Raw genomic sequence first — 27,983 nt, forward strand, 5'->3', positions numbered from 1 at the left:
GGTGAAATAAGCTTTTATGATGAACCAATAGTCATTCAGAAAACTGTACACGGCCACAGGAAAAAAAAAATCACTGATCCAAATAAAAGGAGCATCATTTGAATGGTTAGTGTGCATTTACAGTTGTATAAAGAAACAATTCCTGACAGATCAAAAAAGGCAGCTTAATCGTCTGAACCATTGGCTTGTGATTTTTGGTCAGCATCTTCAAAAGGAACATCCTAGGAAAACCAAACAAAATAAAAAATTAGATCACTTCTTATATGCATTCTGTATGAATCTGATTATACACACACACACACACACACACACACACACACACACACACACACACACGCACACGCACGCACACACACGCACACACACGCACACACACGCACACACACGCACACACACGCACACACATACACACACATACACACACATACACAGAGTGCAATCTTCCATGCTAATGTGAGCAAGTGCACAAAGGGTTCCCAGTTAGCGTTAACTCTTCATACCCCTGGAGGGCCAGAGCCAAACACGCTCTGCTACTGCAACCCCAGACATCTTGGGTTGCGGGGCTCACTCTGCCCTCGCCTCTACAGGTGATCCTCGACTTACGATGGGGTTACATCCTGATAAACTCATTGTAAATTGAAAATATTGTAAGTCAAAAATGCACTTAATACATCTAACCTATCGAACATCATAGCTTAGACTAGCCTACCTTAAACGTGCTCAGAACACTTACATTAGCCTACAGTTGGGCAAAATCATCTAATACAAAGCTCACTTGATAATAAAGTGCTGAATATCTCATGTAATGTATTGAATACTGTACTGAAAGTGAAAAACAGAAACACAATATCCAAAAAATGGTGGCAACACAGTACACTATAGAGTATCGGTTGTTTACCGTCGTGATCGTGTGGGATCTGCCCAGCATTGCAAGAGAGTATCGTACTGTATATTGCTAGCCCGGGAAAAGATCAAAATTCAAAATCTGAAGTACGGTTTCTACTGAATGTGTATTGCTTTCGCCCCATCGTAAAGTCAAACTATCGTAAGTCGGGGACCACCTGTAGTGCCTTTAGCCACTGAACCACACAGGAGCCACAGGCACTGGCTTATAGGAGAATTTACTAGCATTTTGACAAACTTCACATTATTTTTCACCTATTTTACTTCTCCCTATGAAATGACTGCTAGGACACAGTGACAAGGTTAAAAATTACGTCCACATTTTGCTGTGCCCTTTTAGCAAGCAGAAGAAGGCAGTGTAACTGAGGATTTGGTTGCCTCTTATAGATGCCACAGGCTGCCACCTGTAGATGATCAGAGATGCACAAACCTGCTTTGACCTACATATGCGGAACAGCCATTTTCATAATGCTACCTGGTCTGTATAGAAAAAATGTTGTGGATAATCCATTCTTGTCATTACTATAATGAACATGATATAATCTAAGTGATGGAAAAAGAAAACCTTGTGCTGCCACTACATACATGAGAACCTTCACTTCCCATGGACTAGGTAGGTGGAATTGCTCACTTTACTCATAGATCAAAAGACCATAATTAGTTTGTCCTGCAGAGGACCACCCAAATAAATCTTAGATTTGATAATCTGAGTCTCTATGACACTTAGTAAATTTTTATTTTCAAAATCTAATAACCATTTCAGTATTTTAAATGAAACAAAACCTGATGTGAGCTTTGCACCTGAGCGAACAGCTAGCACAGGCCCCTGCTAAACACTTACCCTACTTTCATAGTTTTTGTTTTTCTTTGCCAATCCACTCAGGACAGTACATTTTGTAGCAAAGCAGTGGACTGTGGACTGAAGTTGCACCTTTAAGTTCTAGGCAAGGCATTTTAACTTACAAAATGTATAACATGAAAAAAGGCAGGACTAAACAATCTGTAATGACATATTAATACTGAATACACCTATCCAAAATATGAAATATATTCCATTAATGCAGTGTTTCCCAAACCTCTCCTGGAGGACCCCTTGTCCTGCATGTTTTAGATCTCTCCCTGTTCCAACACAGCTGATTTAAATGATCAGCTCGTTATGAACTCCTGAAGCGGCTTAATAACAAACTGATCATTTAAATCAGCTGTGTTGGAGCAGGGAGGTATCTAAAACATGCAGGACAAGGGGTCCTCCAGGAGAGGTTTGGGACACGCTGCATTAATGAGACTGAGAGATAACGTGCCTGTTCATTGACCATGCGTACATGCAAGATCAAGAAACTTATCACTGTATTCCACTGTAGCACACCTAAAGGATATTGGGTTTATGTGACAGTTATCACGTACCTTTTGTAAAACACCCTGCAGTTCCTTAATTACTCCGTTCAGGCTGGTGACAGTTTTATGCAGCTGGTCTTCAAAGCAGGACCTCCTCTCCTCTGTGGCAGTCAGATTCCCCTCGGTTTGCAACAGGTTGTTCTTCACCTCCTCCAGCTCTCGCGAGAGGCTGCGATTGGTTGTTTCTAGCTGCAGCATGTACTTCGCGTCCTCCTCTGCAACAGACACAAATCAGATTTGATGAATCAAGCAAGGGGAACAGGGAAGTCTGTATTTGGTAGCTCTGCTCATCCAGGTTAAAGGCAACACTAAGGAAAGGAATGTCAGGTGGAATGAGCATGGCTGATTCCAGTATGAGAGTTACAGGCCAGTCTCTCTGCTACATACCCATTTTAGCATCCTGCGTCATCAGCTTCTGCTCAATCTCTTCCCTGGCCCTCTCGCTCTTCTCCAGCTTCTGCATCACGCTGCCCACATCCACCATGGCCCCATTGTAGACGATCAGGCTCCCCGACTCATGGGGCTCGCTGGCCTCCCGCTTCAGCTTGTGTGAGGGCACCAGGGCCGTGTTCCCTGTGGACAAGATGTCGGCACTCATCAACACGACCTAGCACAGGGGGCAGCCAGCGAAACCCAGAGCAGGAGCCAAGATAGTGAAACTGGTCAGTCACAGCAATAAACACTAATACATAACATTCATTCACTCTGAGAACTGTAAAATGTGCTCATCATCCATCTGTGCATTCAGTGATGTGAGATTTTTTTACACTCAGCGTGAAGGCAAGGCAATGGAATGGCTATTTTCCCAGAAACCTTCTCCAGTCACACATGTTTTATGCTTCTGTTGAGGTGACAGGGAGAGGCTGAACACTCCATGCTTGAGAGCGCCCTCATGCTCACCTACACTGTAACAGCATTTTGCACATTTCACAAGACACAACATTCTTAATCACAGCACCCATAAACATGTAGCATCATTTAAATTCAAAGCAGATATTTCTTCCTTCATATACTCTCAAGGACACATGTGAAACTCTTAAAAAGTTACAGGTTTGCCATCCACTAATTTCAAACCAAACATTCTCACAGTGACTCCCATAAAATAAATGTTTACATCCATGTCTCAAATTAAGTTTACACACTCCATGTGGATGTGGACAATTTAGTGGCTGACTTTTGTACCTAAGAGGTTGTCCAGTGGAGCCTCGCTGAAAGAAGGAGCTGTTTCATCTTTCGGCCGGTCGGTCAATTTCCGGTAGAAGCATGATTCCCTGACAACTGGCTTATTTAACAACTTCTTGACCTGGAAACAAACAAATTCAAATCCAGTTGGTAAAACAATCAGAGGAATGATTCCCTGCAAAACGTGAACTATGTTTGCAGGTGAGCAGCTGAGGGGGAACCTGGTATTAGGGCTGTGCCATATCGTATCGTCCATGATATCTCACCATCTCAAATGTAGAATGACAACAAGCATGGCGGAAGGCGGAGTTCCAACCCCAGACGATGAGGAAGAATAAAAAAAAAGGAGCTTCCTCCGTAATATGGAAGTGGTTCGGTTACAAAAAAAGATGTGAATCAAACGTCTGATTTTTATCAGTGTGTCAAAACACCCTATCAATAAAGGGTGGAAACACAGTGAATTTGTTCCACCACCTCAAGCAGAAACACCAATCAGAATATGAGGAAAGCCAGAAGTTGGGCGAGGAGAAGGCGGCAACAAGTAACGTTAAGCAAACTCCTTTAATTCAGAAGGGTATTTTCAGCGCATTTGCCAGTGGCACTCCCTATGATTGAAAAATTAAACGCTGGAACGAACTGACGGAGGCAGTGGCATTTTGCTTAGCCAAAGACATGTTGCCAATCCGAACTGTTGACAAGGAGGGATTCAGGCTAATGATCCAGAAAATGGACCATAGATACAACATGCCGTCAAGGAAGTATTTTTCAAAAACGCCCTGCCAGCTATGTACGCAGAGCGTCAAGGTAGGTTTATATACCGTTCGGATGTTTTGCAGCACAGTTTAAGACTTGTTAAGTTTGCACTATTTAAACATTAGTTGTACTTTTACAGAAGAAAAGTATTTTTACATTTCCATTTGTTTTTCCTGGGGTTAGATTATGAATCCTGCAAGTATTGGTGTTTGCATTTTCACTGGAATTTTAATTTGTGAATAAAATTCATAATCTATTTTTTAGCCTACTTAATTGGTATAGTTCAGTATTTGATGATAGTCAGGATTTAGTTTTACTTTTGGATCAACGTTTGTGTTTGGACAGCTCTCAAGACTGTATGCTTATGTGACTTGTGGCCAAAAAGATAGTGCTGAATGGTACTCTTTTCATATCGTCATTTATATCGTTACCACAAAAAATATCATGAAATACCGTGATATAGTTTTAAGTCTATATCGCCCAGCCTTACTTGGTATGTTCAACCAGTAAACCATCCTGTAGCTCTTCGCTTTATAAGCTGAGAAATGGGAAGAGCTATTTTAATACGCATTCTGACAAAACGTCACATCCTATTACAGATATCCATGTATATGATGACATTCCCCTTGAAGTTCAAGATCTACTCAGGCAATGCGGTTTCACAGAATACATCCAAAACGCAAATACCCCCCTGCCCCCCCAAATGCAACGTAAAGTGAGCTTAATGTGAATATAAATGTAAATTTTAGTTAATGTGAATGAAATTCAACACTCAGCAGAATGGAAAAACTCCTTGCAATATACACTGAACCTCACATAACTAAGTAGCTCTGGATAAGGGCATCTATGAAATTAACAAAGGTAAATAACGTAAATGTAATATGAATGTAATTTACGTATATGCACTGCAAATGTAAATGTTAATTTAATTTATCCCAGTTGAAGGGCATCTGCTAAATGCAGTAACGCCTCCATGCTCAGTGCCAGGCTCAGATACCTGGGCCCGGGACAGGTGGAGCCCCAGCGTATACATGATCTCCTCCAGGTCCTTCTCCAACAAGTACCCGCAGTGACTTTGATCGAAGTACACGAAGGCCATCAGGAGGTCTTTGTTGTGCGTGACCATCTGCTTCTTCTCCTACAAGGAAGAGGACACATTCAAAAGGTATGAGGATAACGCAGGAAACTTGTCTATCAGATGATAGGTGTAGTTATCTGAAAACCAGTAAAGGGCTCCCTGGTGAGAGCTCAGTTTGCAGAAAAACAGATTGTACCCACCTTATCTTTAGAGGACCTCTCTTTAGACTTCCTGTCGTCCCTCCTGTCATCTCTCCTATCCCGCCCATTTGAATCTTCATCGTCTTTATCTGAGGGCAGAGAAGGCGTCTTCACGTGCCAGATCTTTATAATGTTACATGAGGTTTCTACTGCTCTTAAGTGGAGCCACTCTACTTATGCTCACCAGCATTACATTAACTACACTGACAAACCTTATGGACCTTTTGGAAATCCCATGCAGCAGGGCTAGCCAACGCTAGCCCCATGCAAACTCAATCAGATTGACAGTTACGTCATTCCCCTAAACCTGCATTCCACCATTCAGACTGAGTCTTCTGTATTCAATTAACATAACTGATCTACTGTGACTACGAGCACACAGGGACGACCAACCTGGAAACATTCCCAGGACTCAAGGACCAGCGTAGCATACCCTCATACCGTGCCACAGCACTAGCATGATTTGCAAATGAAAAACAAGCCCAGTTTGGTAAACTGTTGAAGTGGAAAGCTTTTACTGTTTTCTTCTGCTGGAACTATATCCCCATAGCACTGAGCAGGGTTCAGGTGCCGCACAACAACGAGCAGTATGGCACGACTTAGAGAACACGGTGGCTAACGGAGCTCTGAGGCAACTTGCCGTACCATCGTCGTCATCATCATCTGCCTCCTCAGCCTCCAGGGGGTCGTACTCTTCTGCATTGATGTTGCTGCCCTCATCCTCGTTGTCGTCCTCATCCTTTGACTCCTCCTTCTTCAGCATCCTCTCCCTCTCCTCCTCCTAGCGTGGAAGATGAAACATGCTTATCTATTTAGAGGTCAGAGGCACTGCCAGCATGCTAACAGCTCCAACAGGCCACATTTCCAACTCACCCCAGTGTCTACCCACATAACTAAGAGTCAGAATACCGCCTGAATGAAAGGATACTGGATGCCCTCCACTTTGGCCTTACTGCATCAGTGGTAATGCTAAAAAGCCCATGATCAACATCTACACCCACCTTCTTGTCCTCCTTGTCATCCTTTAGCTTTTTAGACGCGGGCTCCCCATTCTCGTCCTCCTTCTCCCTCTTGACGTCCTTCCTTTCGGCCTCCCTCTTCTCTCCCTCCTTCTTGGCCTTCTCCTTCTTCTCCTTCTTCTCATCCTTGTAGGGCAGGGAGGCAAGGGCTTTGTAGATCCTGTAGCCGAAGTCTCTCTGCAGCATCTCATTAAAGAGCTCAGCGAACAGGGAAACCTGCAAAGGTGATGGGAGGAGAAAGTTATGGATACAAACTGTGTAGATCATCATGGTAATGACATTATGAGTGTGTACTGTGTAGATCCTCATGGTTACTTCAAAATGGATGAAACAGCTGAAGTGGCACCATACCATTTAGGTATCTATTTCTCCACCAATAGGTGCAGTCAGAGACAAAAAAAGAAAAATCAACCCTTGCAGAAGTGCAATGATTTCAAATACACTCATGCAGCTACAGACATGTATTGTGTTAGCTCTGGGGCAAAAGAGCTTGCTCCAACTCTCTCAAAAACATAAAATACCACTAAAAGTTAAATTAAATCCTAAACTGAAATACTAATTAAAGTTAAACTTTAAATTAAATTTTAAGTTTAATTAAATTAAACTAATTTAACTAATTTAAACACTAAATTAAAAACACTGTCACCACAGAGTATTGTATGTTTCCCATTTACCATCCTTTTCCTTTCCTTTCTATGGAAAAGAAACATGACTCGAATCTACTATTCAAATCGAATCTCCAAAAAAAAAAAAAAAAGTCAAACTTGTCTGAACTCAAACTCAAACTCCCTCCTTGCACCCTGTCATTGTTTTACAATTTTCTCTTCAGTTATTACATTATCACAAAACATTGGCTAGACAAACAATGGCTACAGTGGAGGCATGTAAAGAAACAAGCTCCTTCCACTGATTAACTGCTTTTATTGTGCAAGACTTATAAACTGTAATCATACTTTGTTATGTCTGGTTGGCAGACATCCCGTGTCACAAGCTTTTACAAGCAAGAAATCCCTGGGGGTGGGGAAGAGGGGTTCCTCACCTCAAACGAGTGCTCCTTGTTGTCCTCGAGCCGGTAGTCCAGCAGCACGCTGAGGGACATGATGCTGCAGTCGAACTTGCCGTTCTTGGCCGCCCAGTTGGGGTGAACGATGATGGTGGGCTCATCCGGGAGGATATAGCGCCTTTCCCTGCGTTGGCGCTCCATCTCCTCCTGTCGCTTCCGCTCCTCCTCCTGAGAGACGGTAAAATACCGGCTTTTACATCACTGCGTAAAGAAGCACTGTTCTGGTAAAGGACAGCTATTGATATTACATAGAGGAAAATTACTAAGCCAAGTATCTATATTTTCCATGCATACTCTCCATTACCAATACTGTAGACAAAAAAAAATTCTGGCAGCTACTGGCGATGGATTAGTCCTTCAAAGTGTCCCCTTACCAAACTAATGCAATCTGCATATACCCTGCCTCTCGCTGGCACAAAGGAGGCATCAGGTTGCCTGTCTGAAGTCCAGGCTGTTAAAGACTTTCTGGCGACCAGCAGGCCTCACCTGTCAGGTGAGCCATCTACACAGCATATCATCACACTCCTTTACACATTGCAGCCAAACTAAACACCTAAACAATCGGTCTGTAATAAGGGTTAGGTTGCTGAAACTCAAATTCATGTTCTGCTCTCCTAGAGTTTGTTTGAGGCGTTTTACATTCTCAAACGCTTCTGTTGCCACCTGTGGCAGCCGCTGAAGCCTCCATGCCCATTTATCTGCCCCTGTTCCCCAGAGCAACCCACCTCTCGGTCCTCCTCTGACCGGTTGGTCTCCTCCTCCTCCACCGCCACAGCCTCGGGCTTCTCCGGCTCCTTGGCCTCCTCAATCTGCTCCTCCACCTTCAGCTGCTTGGTGAGGCGGGCGATCAGCTGCGACTTCAGCCCTTTGGAGCTCAGTGAGCGGCTCTCCAGCTCCTTGCGCAGGTCGTTCACCTGCAGGGGGCGCCACGGAACAGTTTGGATGTGTAGAATGCATTCCACCACTTACTCTGACAGCATGTTTGTTCTGGAAAGCAATGTGCTAAATGGGCTTTCTATATAAGTTTTATGTGAACATTTCAACCCATACTGAACACACTGAAGTTTACTTCAGGAAAAGATAGCCTAACCACAGCACATGCAACAAGGTACCACAACCTAGAAGCAACTAACTTAAGTTCCCATGGATCATTACTTAGTTACAGGTAGCTAGCTAACACCGATAAACATCTGTGACAATCCTTCATATTGCCTGACAATTTGACTGGTAGTGGTTTGCAACCACTGTCTTAATTTATGTTTGATTGGCTGGTGAGCATTAGACCAACACAGAAACCATCATCAACATCTTGAGAGGGCAAAAGTTTCTTTTTTTAAATTATGTGAACTGAGCTTGCATGCATTTATGAGTGGATAACTCACAGCCGGATAGCTGGAAATGACTGCATAGCTTTTTGGTGGGGTGGAGTGTTCGAGATAAAGCAGATCTAATCGGTTCCTACCTTCATTGACTTCGGGTCAAGTTTAGCCCAGTGTGTGGGGGTTGTGACCTCCTTCAAATCCTCTTCATCCTTCTCTTCTTCCTCCTAGATCAGGAGATGAGTTGAGAGAGAGAGAGAGAGAGAGAGAGAAGAAAGAGACAGAGAGACGAGAAAGTAGAGAGAGGTTGATGAAGGAGAGAGAAAGAGAGATGAGAGAGACGAGAGAAAAGAAAGAAAAAGGAAGAGAGAGGAAACAGACAGAGAAGAGAGAGAGAGACAAAGGGGGTAAATCGGCCACTCCACTCTCCCAGGCAATTCTGAAACAAAGTTGATCCGTGCAAGTAGCAAGGTCACAACTGTCTCATTGTCTCCTCCTATTGAGTTCTCGATTGGGTTAAGGTCCACTGCTAGGATACGTGGAAGCTTGTCTATCCTTTTACAGACCACAATGCCACCCATCAGCCAATCATAGCCAGTTCTGTGGAACACAAAAAGGTAATCAATGACAGTAGGTCCAAGAGGTGTGTGGGACAGGTGCGCTCAAAGCAGGTGTCCAAACTCTGTGTGTGTGTGTGTGTGTGTGTGTGTGTGTGTGTGTGTATGACAGAGTCCCTACACTTAGCAAAGCTTTTTTCAATTATCCTTATTATTACTTCTTTTTTTTTTAACTTCTAGTCACTGTAGACTGTCCTTCGACCAACCAACTGCCCTGGAAAAGTCAAGTGCTTCACAAGAGTCTAAGTGCAGTCCAATCCGAGAGTACCGTAAAAATCAAAAAGGGACAGACAAGAGACAGAACTTGGGGAGTTTTTGGAGTTCAGCAGATATTGAATTCAAATAAAATTAAAAAGGAAACAAAATAGGCTAAAAACAGAAATTCACAAAACTAGCCCTCCAGGTTCCAGCATACTCGCTAAGCTCATTTGTACTTTGCATTTGACTTTCGCAAGTTTGCCATCACCTTTGTGACCCAAATCACAAGGATTAATTACTACCTGAAAACAGGAGAATTTGGTTTAATTGAAATTAATCAGATTATGTGGGGGAAAATACAAATATATATGAATATACCTGAATCAAATTGAGTAAAACTATGGCACCAGATCCAAGGACAAATTAGCTTCTACCGGACGAGCTGGAAACTGATTTGCCAGTTGCAACAGTGTCATAATGACACGGCCTAAGCTCTTCCCACTGTGTGTAACTGCTGTGAGACGTGGGGGAGTGGAGGGTGGGGGAGGGGCGTGGAGCAGGTAAAGGAGGGGAGGGGCAGGGTTGGGAGAGGGAGGAGTGGAAGGCTGGAGGGGAGGGGGCATCTGGTCTGTATGTTGTTTGCAATACTTTTCTGTTTTTTGGTGTGTGCGTGTGTTTTTTTTCCTGTGCCTGTGAGAAGCGGAAATGAGGAGAAAGGGATTAGCGTTCAGTGCCTGTTCTCCGTCAGCCTCCTTTCGCTCGGCCAAGAGTTTCTCTGCCAGCTGCTCCTTGAGTCCTCGCGAAAGCCCCTCCCACTCTGAGCGGGTAGGAAGACAATGCCAAACATCCGGGAGAAACAAAACCACTGTCTCCACATGTGCGGGGACTGTCCGCCCTTTGTGTGTCTCCTCAGGGCGGTGATAGCGAATCTCTGCAAAGCGATACCTGTCGCAAAGGAAGAGGCGCATTGGAAAGAAACACTCCGTCAGACATCTAACAAGGTCCCACCCACCCACACTGTGCCCCTCAAAACCCTGCCTCCTGCCATTGTCCCCGCCCATTCCCCCCCCCTTTCCCTACCCCTCCCCGTCATTAGCAATCAACAGGCCAGAGATAAATGCGATCGGACTGGTCTGCGCGGTCTCCACTGTAGACTCTCACGGTGAACGGCGGCCAAACGTCGGGAAAGCTCACAGACAAAAAAATAACAAAAACAAAACCAAAAAAAAAAAAAACACAAAGGAATGACCTGGATACACACCCCCACCCCCTCCCACACAAAAAAATCATCATGTTCCTTCAGACATAGGGGTAGCTTACAGACCCAGGGGGTTGTTAAATAGACACTGAATCAAAGACACAGTGAAAGCAAGTTAAATATGTAAGATATTTAACACGGTTACAGGAAATAAGAAAGAGAGAGTAATGGTGGCGTCTCCTCCTCCAGGAACTGCTCTTCGAGCGACAGAATCGATGCATTCACCACATAGATAAAGGCTGCTGCACACATTAGCAAAGGACATTGCGAAAATAAATAACCAAGAGCAAATTAAACACAAAATCGGAATTAAAAAAAAATCCAAACAAAATCAAAAAAGCATCCAACATGTCAGGAGATGTAGCTTGGTGGAAAACCATGCAGATCTTCATTACATTGAAATGGATTTGTCTGCTTTTAGTATCAGGCCAAGTATCGTCAACATTAATGCGACAAAATGAATGGTGCGGAAAAAAGATACATAACGAAGTTTGACTTACCACTGCGTGCATAAACTCAGGTCAATGCCTGTCAGAGCCTTACAACAACGTATTGCTGTTTTAATAAGGACTGAGGCGTCTTTCTCAGGGTCAGCGCCGTCAAGGGACGGGGACCAGTGGCCCCCGATGGCCATGGCCTCATCCTTGCCCCTCATCCCAACGAGGAACTGAAAGAGACACAAGCACAGACCCGACTCATCAATCTCCCATCTAACGACTGGCCAAGGGGAGACTGAAGTAGGGGGATGCAGATGAGAGAGCCATCTTCAGTTGGGTTTATTCCACATGGTGCATTCGGAAATGGAATAGGATTATGACATCACAAGTGGCTCTCCCAGTCGACTCTGAAATACAGATTCCCTTTCTGAATGCTGGTCTCAGAATCAACCCCAAAAGTAGGCTGTTTAGGGCCTCAGTTTGGAAACGACAACTCACACACTTACCACTGCTCCATGCAGATCTGACTTGCTAAACTGTAAGATACCAAAGGTCTCTCCAACTCTGAGGAAGCCATCCATTAATGGTTCCAAATCTGGCCTTCCATGACATTAATTCATTAAATGAATCTTAAGCGTGTGAAGTCTAAATGCTCCAGAAGCGAAGGTGGGCCTCTTGGCTATTGTACCTTGATGAGGCGGGCCGGGTGCTGGAAGGAGTCCCTCAGCTCCTGGGGGTCCTCGGCCAACGCGCAGGACTTATGGTAAAGATCGTCCAGGCTGGGGTTTGCCAGCAGCATCACCTGTTCGGGAGGACAGGAGAAACTGCCTGAGCTAAGCTGCACCCAGCGACATGGGAACAGACCACTACTGCCAAAATTTAAACAACCTACATACCCAAACCACTATGTACCTATATGGTGTACATGCATGCTGTTGGTTTCAGCTCTGAGATCACAAAACAGAAGTAGCAGATGCGGATGGGAGAGTCCTTCTCAGTTGGGTTTAGTCCACATGATGCGTTCGGCAATGGAATAGGTTTATGACATCACAGAGGACTCGAATTTCATATATAGATTCCCTTTCTAAATGCTTGGTCTTAGGGTCCACCCACATAAGTGGGCTGTTTAGGGCCTCTGAGATCACAAAACAGAAGTACTGTAGAATGAATACCAGAACTCCGTTGGTTTGAAATCATGGCATGGGTATGGGTTTTTTGTTTTAACAATTATATGGTATTTTTTACTTTTCCCCGTGTACTCAGTCAGCATTCCTTTAACTGAACATTATGATGGTTTTGTATGCCCCAAAGACTGAAATGTTGCTTTTCAGATCCAAGTACAAAGAATCTGTTTCTTGATAGTGAGGGGAGTGGCACACCTCTTCACAGCTTGCACCCTGACCTGGGGGACCAATGCCCTGCAAGGCTGGCTGCGTGTGCACACTATCCCTCTGCAAGGTGAGATCTATGTCACATGTTAGCCAGAACTAACTCTGGCAGAATCAGTGTGCCCAACTGCCCCTGCAAAAACTGCTCCCCGTTTTGGTTGACTGATGGCAGCATGGCGTCACCTTGGCGCTGTAGGTGTGGTTGGCGTCGGGGGGGTCCAGCACGGCCGTGTTCCTGACCAGTGAGTCCACCTCCTTGTGCATGATGTGGAAGTTGCAGTAGTTGCCGAACTGGAAGGGCCGTGAGAGGGGGAAAGCGTCCACCCAGGTGAACTGGGCGTGGAAGAAGTCGCTGGGGATGTAGAGGCTCTGGTACCGCCTCCGCAGCTCCATCATATCACAGCTGTGGCTGGAGAGAGAGACAGAGAGAGACAGAGAGGGAGAAAGAGAAAGAGACAGAGACAGAGAGAACAGGCAGTAAGCACCATGATGATGTCTTGCTGTGCAGCCACCTATACCAGTGCTGGGTGGAGTGGAGGCTATACTCTGTCACTAGCATAACTAACAACACATGAACAGTTTCCACTGGAATTACTTCACCTATGAAATCAAGTTGAAGAATTTCATGGCCAAATTGCTGTATATTACTTTTCTCATTCAATTTTCAGTCTGTGGTGTTTACTTATTTAGAACCTTCCCTTGAAAGTTAAGGAGTGAACACGAAATGCATTTAAAGGATGAGCCTTCAGTATTTTAGGCACAACCAGACCTGCAATGCCCATTTATGACAGTGTGTATCATAGATAGCTAACTCAATAGAAGGTGCAAAATTTACACACTCACTCATACTTTGCCTGACTCACATGCAACCACCTTCCTCAGTTTGAGTAAAAAATGTGATGGGAGGTATAAAGGATCAACTTCCTGACTTCCTGAATGGTTCAGTCTTTAAAAATAGCAACAGAAGCAGATAAGTGCATGAGAGCACTGCCACTGCACATTATCCAAGCCATAAATATTTCAGGTCTGATGAGAGTCCCAGCTAAGAGATGCAGCGTGCATCCTGGAGACCCAGTTCTTCTGAAACCTCCCAAAAAGCACACTCACACACTCTTTGCCATTCTGGAGGCACCACGCACAGCAGTAATGCATATTTAATACACTGGAACTCAGCTCATTCAGGCCCAGGTAGCACCCCTTTTCCCCGTGATATCACTCAAGCTTATGCGGTGACTGCATGTGTAAAGCTTAGGGTTCTGTATTTAGGCCTGGCTGTGTAGTGGCTGTGTACGCCCCGTTCCTCCAGCTTGTTGCTTTAAAGGCAGAGTCAAGTGGTCAGTCTGAGGAGTGGCAGTTACCGTCAGCACGGGCATACTTCTATCAGCCAGGACTGTCTGCACTAAGGGGCCTTCCCATAATGGGAACTGTAAGCTTTGCGATACACATTGTAATTTGAGCTTCGTTTTGGCCGTACCCCACAGTGACAGGTATCACCTGGGCCACAAGTGTAAACTCAGCTGATATGCTTCCCTGTTGATTCCTCTGAGATTCTTCTGATGCAGCTGCATGCTTAAACAGCCCTGTTAAACCTACAGCTGCTACTTGCAAACTGGATGCCCCCAGCAGATATCAACATTACATTACATTACATTACAGTCATTTAACAGACGCTCTTATCCAGAGTGACATACAATTTTATCTGTTTACACAGCTGGATACTTACTAAGGCAAATATGGGTTAAGCAATTTGCCCAAAGGTACAGCAGCAGTGTCCCACAAGCAATGACTTTTTGGTTCAGAGCCCTGCTTCTTACCACACACTACACTGCTGCCCAACCAAAGTGATATGTCAACTCCACCCTGTTTTCATTTTTATAACACCCACCCACAAGGCAACAGCGTAGAGCTAAACAATTCAGAAATGATGATTCAGAGTGGACTGTTAGTGTGTAATCAATTACATTGGTATTTTTAAGACTTTCCACAGGTCTAGATCATCAGTGCGAGATCAGGCTTTTGAGGGCTTTTTGTGCCCTGCTGGAAACCTCCCACAAGTGGGACAAGGCTCTCAGGTGTGGGGCAGAAGGTTTGGGGTTTCACTTACCCGTCCAGGGAGAACTTGGAGAACTGCACTGTGTAGCGGGGTACCACTCTTCGGGGGCGTCTCGGGGATCGGTCCCGGCGGGGCGAGCGATCGCGGGACCGTTTGCGCATGGGAGAGCGCTCCCTTGACCGCCTCCGCTCCCGGTCACGTTCACGGCTGGAAGAAAGGAAGGACATGTCAGAACCCAAGGAATTGGCTGGGCGGGACAGGTGCATCTGATTTCAGTGCTAATGATCACAAAGTAGAGGAATAATTTGCAAAAGCTAAATGGAAGCTGTGGCTGGAACCTAAGCTGGCAGCTAAGGGTGCCGGAGGGAAGGGTTTGAGCGTCGCACACCTGCGGTCGTCCTTCCTGAGGATGAGTTCTGGGCGGTCGTTGCGGCTAGGGAAGCGAGGGGTGGGGTCCAGGCGACGCACCGGTTGGGCCTGGGGCATCATCCTTACTGGGGACTGGAGCAGGCCCCCCGAAAACACACAGTCTAAGAGAAAGGGACACAGGCACAAAGAGACAGACACACCACACAAACACAAACGCACAGAGAGAGAGACACACAGACACAGCAATTTAAGTGCAAAGGTAACACTGGTCTTTGACAGGGAATCTGTGCGCACTCTTAAAATTACCCCTCTAACAAACAACGTGCAGCTGCATGATTAACTACTGCTGAACATCTTCAGGCATTATCACAATCTGTCACCATTCACCAGCATTACAAGTGCTTAGAGCATGGTATCATTGAATGAAAAACAAGATATAATTACTACACCTTGGGAGGAATCCGTGCTCAACATGAAGGGCCATCTGATGTGACTGGAGACACTGATTACAGTGTGGGGGGGTAAGCTTAGGGTGTGATGGTTTGAGTGCACGTGTTCCCTTATGTTAGGGTGTTAGGGTTAATGTGAAATTATTAGAGCATGTCTTCCCTTCTCTCTGGGGTGTTAGGAGTAGTGTTAGGGTTAGTGTGGAGCATGTACCCTTACCTTTGGGGGGCGGCTGGGGCAGCAGTGGCTGTGGGGGGTTCTGTAGAAGGGGCGCCAGGGAGGCGGCGGAGAGCTGGGCTTGCAGGAGAGAGGGGGGTGGGCCCTGGGCGGGGACGCTGAAGGTGGTGGGCGGAGGCAGGGACTGCAGCATGGTGGGGCCGCTGGGGGGCTTCATCATACTGGGCCCTGGGGGCTGGCTCTGCAACGGGGGGGCACACAGGGGTTAGAGTCACCCCCCTCAGGGTCGCCTCGCCCTACAGGCACTCCCACAGAGGAGTACCAATGCAATACCTTCACTCTCCATCTCTCATTTCGATAAAACAGTGGCAGTTTGTGTATGTGTGAATGATGACGATGACATAATTAACCATATTCACCACAGATTCTGCAAAAATCTAGTTTTACTCTCCCAAACCCTTAGATAGTGCTTTGGGGAAAAATACAAACCAACCCAACTCCAATCACTCAAATTGTGGAGTCAGATTAGTTTTGTATAATTAAAATCATAAACTACAATTAAAAATAAAATTAAGACTAACACCTCCCAACACCTGCACGACCAAACACAGGATACATTCTGCTCATTCGAGCAATAGCTGGCCATGAAGGCGTTCCATTTACGAACAACAACGCTTCCTTCGTGATCATTTTGAGAGCAACAGCCCACTTAAATTTTAATGACCATTTTGTTTAGAGCAAGGACAGTGTGCCAGTGGTACCCCTCTGCAGTGAGATTACTGCTCAATGATTTCAGCCCCTGTAAAACATAATTAGCTGAAGCTGAAACAGCGCTGTGTAGTTTTTCCTTTAAAAGCTTAAGCATTTAACATCGACCAGAAAGAGTGTAAAGACTGTGTAAAGTTGTATGGTATTATCATGCTGTCTAAGGGCATACGGGCGTCACTGTGGAGCACTTCACGAGCCACATCACGGCTACAATGTAGAGGGGTGACATGCACTTGAGTTGAACCCTAAGACAAACATCAGGAGACAGGATCCCGACAGAACTAGAAAGACACAGGGGTTAAAACCACTCTGCATTAGTGACCCGCCAGAAGGTTAGAAAGGTTTAGAGGGCTTACAGTAGCACGGGATTCACACGTCATGAACAGGAGTGAGTGCAGACCCACATGGGTGAGGGTGCTGCACAGAAACCTTCCCAGCAGCATTCCCTTGTGTTCTCGACCGCTCGCTCCTGGAGTCTGAGCTGTAAAACTGGGGTTCAGATTTTCGCTTGTGCCCTCATTTACACTTACAGAGGCACTAACGAGGCACAAGTCACACACTGGGATGCTGAGGAAGAGAGCCCCTTGGTTTAATGTCCCAACCCCCAGAAAAACCCGCCAACTTGCACATGAAGGAAAGACTATTCCAATTCCTGTTGAGGAGTAGGGGATGCCATCATGTGAGAATTGGGGGAGCCAAATGACTTGCTTCAACAACGAACTCCGCAGCTGCAAAAATCGAATAGGTGAAAATCTACAAGACTGAAGGGATGTCCCCACAGAAAAAGGGAGGAGGGGGTGTGGGGGGGTGACACTTGAGCATGGTCACTAAGGGCTGTCTGTGCAACAAGTGAGAGGAAGTGGAAGAGGAAGCAGAGAGGGATGAAGAGAGGGGGGGGTGTCGGTGGGGGGGGGGGGAGAGAGAACACCCCGGGTGGTGTGGGTTACATTTTGTCTGGAGTCCACGGTGGGGTGCATTTCAGAGTAGCGGGGCATTCCTGCGTCAGAGTAAAAGCTCTTCAGCTGTGGGGAAGCTGGAGGTAAGGGCTGGGCCTGCTGTAGCTACATGGAGATCGAGAACACAGTAGTCAGCAAAAAACACAGCATCACTGCGGCCGCTGAAAACACACACACAGCATGACACATTGGGGACATTTTGTCTTTGGCCCTGGAGGGTGGGGTCAGGGGTGGGGGGTGGGGTGTCGGTCAGTGGGTACTCACAGACTGCGTGGCCAGCTGAGGTAAGGTCTGGATGCGCTGGGCGTTCCACTTGAAAGGCATGTTGGGATTGTAAACAGCCTCCACCAGGACGCGGTCCCCCACCTGTGGTGTCTTCCCCTTCACCGCACTTCAAGAGAAAAACACACACACACACACACACACACACACACACACACAGGTTTCGGTATGTCACACACAGTGTTGTGACATCAAGATCAACAAGCACTTGTCATCAGTGATTCGTCTAAGGAGAAAAACGGGTCTCCCAGCAACATTTTGTGGTTTTCTTACAAAAGCCCAAGGAACAGTCTGTTGGCCCATGGCTCTCCTGTATCTGTTTTGCGTCTTTCAAAAGGGATCAGTTTTAAATGACAAACATTCTCAACAAGAGCTTCAGTAGAATCAGTGCTGAAACCATGACATACTACAAAGTGTGTCTGTATTTTTGTGTTTCAGAAGACAAAAACAACCCTTTAGTTAATCCATTTTCATTCAGAGCTGCTGTGTGATGGAACATCAATGCTCCATTCATCTAGATATTTTTCACTCATTTCTCCTCCCCAGGAGTTATGCCTGTCACGTTCATTAAAATATCAAGTTTCAACTGTTCGGTCAGTGATCTGAGGTTAGCTGGAGCTACAGTGGCCTGTGACAGCATGTGCCGTTTTGTGATGGGTGAACCAGACTGGATAGTCTTGGTCTGAATGGCATGTTTACATTGTAGCTCCACGCATGGCTTCAAAAATCATATCAGGGTCATGCTGATTACTTCCATACGCACGCGATGGAAAACATTCAGCGTCTACAGGATCACGTGAGTGACGCATAAAGGGTCAAGTCTTGAGTCTCCTCGGTGAGCTGTAGTATACAAAACACAATTGCCACAAAGCAGCAGGTATCATCTCAATGGAAACATCAATACATTTCCAGGATTATCTGCAAGTGTGGCAAACGGACACGTGCATATTAAACTCCCTGTTTTTTGACTGTCCCAAAAGGTACTAACAACCCACCCAACCAGCCAACAACTCTCACAGCTGTGTGCTGGGGGCGTTTTGACCCACATCCAAAAATACAGGGTAAAACTGCAGGGCTGGGATAGACCAAACAGAAATGTTCTACACTGGCCAGGACCTCATGCATGTGTAAACAAGGCCCTGACAGATGGAGAGCAGCTTGCCCTTTTAAAAGGAAAGTCTTAGGCAGAACATTCGTTCATTTTTATCTGTAGCCTTTTTTACATGCTCTGTTGAAGCGCATATACTTCGACAACAGCAACTGTCATCAAGAGCTCCTTGCTTCCATGTCATTGACATTCAAATCTCCTCTGTCAGAAAAAAATGCTATTGTTATGGCTAAGATTCTTTCCACAAAATTCCCTCATTGGCCGAGACAGACAACGTTATCTGACCTTGAAAATCAAACATTTTCTCAGACCTGCTGCTGGAAACAAGGATGGAAGGCAAGTATCCAGTAAAAGGGTCGTTGTGCTCAAACCATGCCGTTCACCAAATTGCACTAGGCTAATTGGACCTTTTTGAAGCAGTATAAGCAGTCTATGCTTAAGCCAAAAAAACAAGCTAGGAACATAAAAGAAATAAGGACTTGTAATAAGGACTACTTGGTGCACTTATGCTATAAGTTGCAACAGTTCGACACTGCACATTTAACAAATAGTAATGTATATTTATTCTTTCAAATGAAACATTCAAATTTATCCTAAAGCACAGCTCTTCTGAATTACAGTCGTCATTTAAGCAACCATTCACGAAATTAAACTTCAGCTTGCTTGCGGTTGCACTGTATGTCGGAACCTCACGCCGAAAATACCCGTTTGCCGCTTTGATGTTTCATCATTTGGCCTCATCATCATTATCGAAATAGAGTTAAAATAAAAATTTGCAGTACACAGTTTGCACTTCACAGTACTTTCACTAACTTTATCACAGTCCTTCTACACGCTACCCTGCTTTTGTATGAGCTGTCCATTTTTCACATGACTTATGAACAAATGGGCTCCTACAATCTCCCCACAGCTTCAGAAAAAGCGTGGATGCACAAGCTAGTTTTAAGCTTTGATATTTCATACTTTATGATGAAAATGCACCCGAAATGATGTATCAATTTGCCTTATTTCTTACACGATGATTGCCATCGTTCGTCCGATAATTGAATGCTTTTGAAATAGCGATAGACATCTGTTGCGTAGCCAAAATAAGATAACCATAGAGAGATTTACCCACAACGTCAATATTAGCCCCCTTTTAGTAGGCCCTGTCTCTCTCTCGTACACCGTCTCATTCGAACGTGCACACCCTCACACACACGCTGCAGCTCAAATGTGACCCTCACAGATAATCTGTAATGCCAAATGTGGTCATTTTAGTTACTGCAATTTTTAGTTTATTTTTATCTTTGAGAAAGAATTTTCATTTGATCTTTTTCCTCTTTACTTAACTTTATGCCTGAAAACGTGACTAAGTAAAGAGGGTTTGTAATTAAGTCCATGTTGTCACAGCCTATGTCTTTTCACACTGAAAAAAAAACATGTTAAAAGCATTCAAATAGCGGCCTGAAATATCGGTCATCGTCCTCTTTTTGTCACCGATAATCATTATTGTATCGGCCTTGAAAAAACCTTATTGGTCGACCCCTAATATGTGGTGTCATTTCCGTGATGAACCGCAGCTCTCCATGCGCAAGCACTCCAAATCAGAATCGTGCGATATCCATCAGAGGGAGGCCCGCTTGTTTTGTTCAAAAGTGCGACTGCCAAAACCCAGGAGCAGTTCTAAACCAAAACACATGCTATGCCAAGACGACACTTTCTGGCATGGCCCGTGTGTTTTGGTTTAAAACTAGGGAAATGGCAAACTCTTGTGCAGACATTAAGGCTGTCTATGTAGCCACCCCTAAATACATGTGTACATGTGTATATGTGTCTGTCTGCCATGCACTATCACCCTGATGAAGGCTGTTTAGCTTATGATGTCAGTTTGCAGCAGATTTGCAAACGTTCTTGCCCAAAGACAATAAAGAAATCCATGCGAATGCCTTGGAACTTTTCTTCTTTTTAGTAATTTCCTAACCCTGTTTCCAAAGAGCACCAGTGGTTATAAATCTTTCCACCCTTGAGGCACACAAAGTATTTTTTTCATTTGTGTAACTCGTAACTTGTCTACCATGAGGCAAGTGGACTACAGTACTGCCCACCCCCACTGTGTTACAGAATACTACTGAATCTGCCAGTTCTTCTGAGAGAGGGCTAGAACCAAGTGCCTGTCTTTCTCCTCAGGTGTCAAGTTAGCCCTGGTGTTCATATTCTGAGACTGTTCCAGTATATGTCTTTATTTTGGATTTTCTCTTTGTGTGTTTTTCTTCCCAGTACTGGTCAGCAGATGACAGTCCGTTTCGTACCCAGCTGTTGGGGTCAGCCTACAGCTCCTGAGCATGTGCTTTAACTGGCTGAACGCAGGCGCGCAGGTGAAGGGGGCCCCTCTACCTGAGCTGGAAGAAGACATCCTCGTCCACAAAGCCGAAGGTGTCGTGCAGCTTGTTGACGACGCCGGTGAAGACGCGTTGCTTCTGGGGCTGGGTCTGCTGTTGGTGGCTGGAGCGTGGTGTGGGGTAGGACACCGTGATCTGGGCCGTCTGCTGCGGGTTTGACAGGCTCAGGCTGGTCGGCAAAGCAACAGGGGGCTGCAGGATAAAACGGGCCAATCACATCAAGGAGACTGTGGGTGGCAGACAGGGGTGTCCAACCAGAAACTAGCCAGCGGTTCGTTAAGGAATTCAACACTGGTCTGACACGGCAAAATAAAGAGACATCAGCCACACGTTTCAAAGACATGATGACATTATGACTGCAAAAGGAAAGCGCAAAGGGGATGCAGAGTAACACACAGGAGAACTGCATGGTTTGTAGTTACCTGCGAAAGCAAGGCTTGCTGTGGCTGCGGTAGCTGTGGACAGAGAGAAAGAGAACGGTTAGTAAGAAAGAATGCAGCCTCTCTGAAAGATACCACATCTACTTTACAACAGCACTTCAACAAGAACACTGCCAAGAACACTAAATTTCATTGCACTTCGCTATACTTTCCACATCCTTTGAAATATTGCAATGCTATGCCAAATATTTATTTGTACACAAACATTTGTACCTGCTTCCTCTTCAGGCCATGCAGTGGCACCAATTAAAAACATGTCTATATTTGTGCTGAATTTCAAAAACCATGTGATTGTGCTCCTTTCACTGGCCTCCATGAAGGAGGCTAGCAACCTTCAGGAGCCTGCACCTGAACCAGCACCAGCACAGTCTGACAATGTTTGCTTTAAAAAATCTTTAAAGGCTTAAAGGTCTGGATTTGAATTTGCTTTCAGCACAGGTTACACCTAGTCTAATAAAGAAGCACAACATGCTTTCAATCTTACATTAAAATACCCCTACATTAAAATGGGCAGCAGTGTGGTATACTGGTAACAGAGCGGGGCTCATAACCCAAAGTCTGCTGGATCGATTCTCCTGTGGGACACTGCCAGGTAGGGATTTAACCTGAATTTGCAGACAGCAAATAACCAGAGGCAACAACACTGGCAATCATTTATTCAGAGGCAGGTACGTCACCAAGACGTTCAAGATATCTGGACCTTGTACCCTAAGCTTTGCACTGTAAATTTGCTCTGGACATGAGTGGCCCAATGCCAACAATGTAATGACACAATAAATGAATGAGAATCAAGAGAGAGATGTTCCATACTACATTCTACCATGATCAGAGTATACAAATGGTTGATGAAATGAAGCTGGAGATATTACTGCAGAGACTGGGTAGGTGTGTCTGCCCCAATCTGGCATGGTCTACGTAAATTCTGAGGACCGCCTAGGGACCTGCTCCTACAAACACGTGGGCCAAGCTGACTGGGTTATCAGGGCGAAATCAACAAGGTTCACTGTGCGCCATCAACCCAGTTCTGAAGTTAAACTGATCTTTTTTAAAACTCCTTTTTGTTTGGAGTGCTAATTTTCCCCAGGATAATAAACTGCAGTGGCTTCCCGCACAGTTAACACTACGGGAGGCTGAATGCTTTCATCCGACGCTCAATGTGCTGTGCCCGGACTGAGGCTCACCTCCCCACTCTCCCACCCACACATGCGTGTCTGTGCTGGATGACTGAAACATCCTATCCGAACTAGAACATCATTCACTGGGTAGCAGGGCTTCCCACTCAAGCAGTGTCATGGCACATGTACATTTTTTTTCATCACAAAATCAACTTTAACACCATTTCCACACAGGTCATTTTGTTTTTTTGTTAGTCAAGTTATTGTAAATAAGTAACATGAATAAAAAATTCACAAAAAACTTCCAAATGGCTAAATTCAAAGTGTCCACACTATGGAACAGACAACAAAATTCTCACATACAATACAGAATGATCACATGATCATAGTCTGCTCATTCACAGATAGGGATCACACAGCTATAACTGCAGTTTGGGTTCTACATGGACAGGTGTGATTCTAAACCATTCACCCTGCCCTGGCCTCCAGGTGGACCCTCGCCCATGTTTGCTTTCACCTGCATGTACCATTGAAAATCTCCACCTTCCACCTCCATCAATCTACAACACGACAGATTTCACTACGGCTTCAACTACAACACAACCTCCTAAGATAATCTCCTGCCCTAACCACATGACCTGCCCCCAGATGCACTCAGCACTCCCGGTACATCATCCCGGCCATGGCTGACAAGCCATGCCCACGCCCACAAATGCTCAACCACAGATTTGCATTCGACCCCCTGACTGGCGATAACTCAGACCTTGGTAAATTTAGCTAACAACCAAAAAGCCATGGAATACAGGAGAGGTGTTTAAAGGCACAGGTTTGAAGGTGGACGGTAGACGCATGGTACCTGGTGAGGGACATTGTAGAGGGTCTGCTGAGGTGGCGGCTGAGGCTGCGGTTGCGGCTGCTGCTGCTGCTGTTGCTGCTGCTGCTGCTGATACTGCTGCAGGGCCGTGTTGATTTGTGACTGCGGAGAGAGACAGATGGGCAAACGTTACGGTTACAGCATCCTCAGAGGGTGCCATGGAAGCATGTTCACAGCGAGTCTGTTCAGGAACATGGGATGAGGGAAGTGCAAAAAAAAAAAAAAAGAAATGCTCAACGACCAACTTGTGCTAGCCGTTTTAATGAACAGCTGCTCCGACCACACTTACAGAGGAGACATGACCAGGACGCAAACAGAAAATGCTTGAGGACAGTTCTTTTGTGCACAAAGTTAGGACTTCAACAGCAGGGAAGGCTTACCAATCCAACAAACCTTTACTGCTATGTGTCATTATCCATCCTGTCATGTGCCTTGAATTGACATGGATGAGTTTTGTTTAACAGGTAAAAATTGAGCGTTGCACATCAGTTTGTGTGCAACAACCATGCTGAGGCAGAGATATCTAAAAGAATACAATCTGGAAGAGAGAATTCAATCTGAAACAATCCCAAATTTAAAGCCATCCCCCCTAAAAAAGCCTTCAGCATAATTCCAAAGGTTGCTGGGGTAAAGCTTCTGAAAATCTGGTCTTGCCCGATGTGTGACCTGTTTCACGGTGTCTCGTTCCTGCATCTCACTGGCTTAGTGGCGGGGGGGGGGGGGTTGCTACAGTGTGGGGCTGCTGTTGATACAGTGTGACACACGGAGGCAGACTTTTAAAAGGGACTTTCTGTTCCCGCGCATAACACTCTCCCCCCCATCATTACTGCTGCGGCAGCAACCGCCTGACTGGGTGTCACCAAGCATGGTATACACATTCCAATTTTGCCTCAAATTTTCCTTTAATCCACACTGTAAAGACAGCTTTGACACTCACTTTGCTGGCTTCATATTACTGGTAGGCAGTCAATGACCAGCCAAAAACAGTAACAAGCAGACACTAGTAAGCTTTTCAAAAAACACACATTATGTTAGGTATCATATTACATACATACACACATACATACATTTAATTTATTTATATTTATATATATATATATATATATATATATATATATATATATATATATAAATACACATACACATGTAACATTACTGATATAATGACGAAACACACAAACTGATCCCTGACAGTCAGATTGAGACCCGAGTTTTGGGTTGTTTGATTGGCTGGATGGGCCCTTCTTTAGACCGCGCTCAGTGGCTCACCTGTTGCAGGGCTGCAGCGGCGGCGGCGGCAGCTTGCTGCTGCAGGGCCGCCGTCTGCTGTGAGAGCTGGTAGTTGGCGGCTGATTGGGTGTTGAGGGAGGCGGCTGCTAGGGCTGACTGCTGCGAGTACATGGAGGGGGATGCACCCAGGAGAGAGGGCTGCTGCACTCCCAGAGCTGGGGGGCGATGGAGTGGGGAAGAAAAGAGGGGAAGAAGAGAAGATAGAGAGGGAGAGAGGGGGAGTGAAAGGGGAAGAAAGGGAGAGATGGAGAGAAGGGATAGGGGAAGATAGAGGGAGGGAGAGGGGGTGAGAGGAGAAGAAAGAGAGAGGGCAGAGAGGGGGAGAGAGAGAAAGAGGGAGAGGACAAAAAGAGGGAGGAGGAAGATAGAGACAGTGAAAGAAAGGGGGAGGGGAAGAAAAAGGGGACAGATGGAAAAATGAGAGAAAGGGGTGATGGGATGATGGAGGGTGAAAGAGAGGAAGAGGGAGAGGGGAAGAAACAGGGAGAGAGAAAGAGACAGGAGAGAAACAGAGAGGGAGACACAGAAGCAGACAAGGGAAGACAGGAGAGAGCGCGAGAGAGAGAGAAATTTAACAACTAGGCCCCTCGCTAGAAATAAAGTGCTTCTCTAACACAAGCTGTGGACACAGAGAAAAATGCACTGAAACTTCTGACAAAACCCAACACTGACAGTCAAACCACAGTGTACTGAGCTCCCCACACGAGCCACTTCCTAAGAACTGACAGACACAAACACATTTCCCACTGGGCATCAACAAGGACTACTGTTTACAACTAATTACAAAGAACCAACAGAATTTCCGAAAAAAAAAAAAAAAAAATACTGCCACACACAGAACTGCTTCATGAGAACGCAGGGGACATCAAGCATTTCCCATGACACACCTGAACTCGGGGGTTAACCGTGTGAGTGCAGCTAACGGTGAAAGTGATCCCGTTGCTCCAGTAATAGCAGGCCTCCCAAGCGGACGCAGCTCATCGCTGCTATTCCGTTTCATTTAGGTCATAGGGGTTACGCTTCTTGCTTTCCACTGGGCATCTTGTCACCATACATAACTGTAGCAAGCGCTCTTTACAAAATGAACCAAAACCTCGAGCTTCACGAAAACCTGTGATGCTTCAATATTTCAAAAGAAACGTTCAGAGGTAGGAGATAATGGTCTAAACTTACCTTAAAAAGTGAACAATTCCACTTAATTTGCATTGCTTTAAACCGCGAACTCGCATGCATTGTTTCTAACATGAACAGTGCAAAAACAAACCAAAAAACAGATTATCACGGTGGTTAGCTATACTTACAGTGCAAACTGTTCAAGTCGAGCGACTGCCCTGAGTGTCCTGGCTGAGACACCGCCGTGGCTGCGAACTGTGCCGCCCACGGAGGGTTCTTCTGTCCCCCAAACTGAGCCATCGGTCGGCGCTCAGATTGCTCGGCGGAATGGTCGTGCTGTTTATCTTCTCAAAATATAACACAGCTCCTTCAGGGTAACGCTAGGACTATTAAACTATAACATAGGGCAAGGGCAGTGATCCGTAATCTGATTAAGAGCTCGGATTAAACATTTTGCGTGTTTTAATACTCAATTTGTTGGTTAGCTAGTAATACGTACTATTACCTAACGATTATCATTTATCATTTAGCCAGCAATCCAGGTAGGGAACCGAGAGGATCGTCGGCGGAGAAACTGATCATTAGCTTTCTGCTAATTAGTCATAAAGGGCATTTAGCTAACTATACCTAGCCAGCCAACTCGCTATCACGGTATCACTTTAGCTCCTGACTACCCACACTAGCTAACGTGATAACGTTAGCGACAACTTCCAAGTAAAAATAATAAAAGTATCTTGCCAGCGACATTTATAAAGTTCCCACAACTACTAAATACAAACTTGAAATCGTATTAAAATAGAGAAATCCAGCAAGGGACCTGCACATTATCTGATGAATTGCCTGTGTTGATTACAGTTGAGTAGCTCGCTAGCTAGCTAGCTTACGCGCTAGATTTTAGCTACCCACATCAACTGGGACTAGCCAGTGCTAAGCTAACGTGACTGGGGTGTTTTGTTTTCATGCAGCGCAGGACGGGGTAACTCAGGCCCCGGGCCTTGGCCAGTAAGCTAACCAACTAACATTACCTAGCTAGCTAAACTAGCCGGCTAACTGGCTAACCAGCAACCAAAATCATGGCTCCGCATTCTCTAAATTCAAGCAAAATTTACTCAGCGTGTGCAGCGCTCGCATTTCAGCGGACCTGCTCTGCTAGCCAGAAAAATTCACTGAATTAATTTATTATCCAAGTCATCTTACCCTCGCTCTCTTCATGCACCGGCGGAGACAGACGAAGAGCTGACAAACGTTACGGCGCATGCGCCGACCTTCCTCCGCACACGCGCTGTTAAAGTGACGTGCGTGGTGGTCAGATGCGGCCCTCTTTTCTCCGCTTTAACAGAGCCATATGGCCGAAATGTGCGGGAGACGAGCGAAAGCGGGGCCACGTTTAACACATAATACAGCATTATTAAACATCGCCGCAACTTATTCTTCCTCTCGTCTCGCATTCAGCCTGTAAGGTTAAAATATTAGATGTAAAAATATTAAATGTACAGAGGTAAAGCTGTGAAGTAATGTAAATTGTTTCTATCATCATTTAGGTGACCAACGCTTGACTGCCCTTTCCAACCTCTAATGGGAAAACGTCTATGCAGTGAGTATTATTGCTTCTTCCGGTCATATTTAAAAAGGCAGTTATATATTTGTATTAAGATTATACAATTTTTCATTCTGAATTTACATAAGAAAATAAGTTTTTAATATGCTTGTTAACTAAGCAAGGTACTTTTGTCAACGTGTAGGAATTCTTCCACCTCATTTGGAAAAATTCAACGATGAGGGATAGTTGCTGCCTTAAGC

The 27,983-nt window shown here is 45.3% G+C and overlaps 1 protein-coding gene and 1 non-coding gene across 4 annotated transcripts; both read right to left on the reverse strand.

The window, feature by feature from the left end:
• Positions 1-27,453, reverse strand: ccar1 (cell division cycle and apoptosis regulator 1). Of its 3 annotated transcripts, XM_036546352.1 has the most exons (26): positions 27,381-27,453; positions 26,372-26,527; positions 25,050-25,225; positions 23,763-23,882; positions 21,774-21,806; positions 21,347-21,543; positions 17,845-17,971; positions 17,572-17,685; positions 15,899-16,097; positions 15,252-15,393; positions 14,915-15,070; positions 12,994-13,219; positions 12,111-12,224; positions 11,486-11,652; positions 10,462-10,672; positions 9,056-9,139; positions 8,319-8,507; positions 7,570-7,761; positions 6,513-6,746; positions 6,157-6,292; positions 5,512-5,600; positions 5,231-5,371; positions 3,481-3,601; positions 2,686-2,871; positions 2,308-2,513; positions 1-221 (listed from the first exon to the last, which is right to left on the reverse strand). In XM_036546352.1, the coding sequence occupies exons 2-26, from the start codon at positions 26,481-26,483 to the stop codon at positions 165-167; spliced, it is 3,729 nt and encodes a 1,242-aa protein (XP_036402245.1). In that variant the 5' UTR covers positions 26,484-26,527; positions 27,381-27,453; the 3' UTR covers positions 1-164. The 3 variants fall into 3 exon arrangements, with proteins under 3 accessions (XP_036402245.1, XP_036402249.1, XP_036402248.1); XM_036546356.1 differs by lacking the exon at positions 17,572-17,685; XM_036546355.1 differs by lacking the exon at positions 27,381-27,453 and having other exon boundaries at positions 26,372-26,588.
• Positions 11,748-11,812, reverse strand: LOC118790548. Its single transcript, XR_005005496.1, has one exon. It is a non-coding gene; the product is annotated as a small nucleolar RNA SNORD98 (small nucleolar RNA).
• Positions 27,454-27,983: the final 530 nt, after the last annotated feature.

Source organism: Megalops cyprinoides, chromosome 15, assembly GCF_013368585.1.
Source record: "Megalops cyprinoides isolate fMegCyp1 chromosome 15, fMegCyp1.pri, whole genome shotgun sequence".
In the NCBI taxonomy this organism is placed as follows: domain Eukaryota; kingdom Metazoa; phylum Chordata; class Actinopteri; order Elopiformes; family Megalopidae; genus Megalops; species Megalops cyprinoides.

Excerpts from the sequence above, each read along its gene's own strand:
- ccar1 (XM_036546352.1), bottom strand. The coding sequence starts at position 26,483 with ATGGCTCAGTTTGGGGGACAGAAGAACCCTCCGTGGGCGGCACAGTTC. Across the intron at positions 13,220-14,914 it reads TCCAAGTTCTCCCTGGACGG|CCACAGCTGTGATATGATGG; the intron begins GTAAGTGAAACC and ends CTCTCTCTCCAG. Across the intron at positions 12,225-12,993 it reads ACCACACCTACAGCGCCAAG|GTGATGCTGCTGGCAAACCC; the intron begins GTGACGCCATGC and ends CCTCCCGAACAG.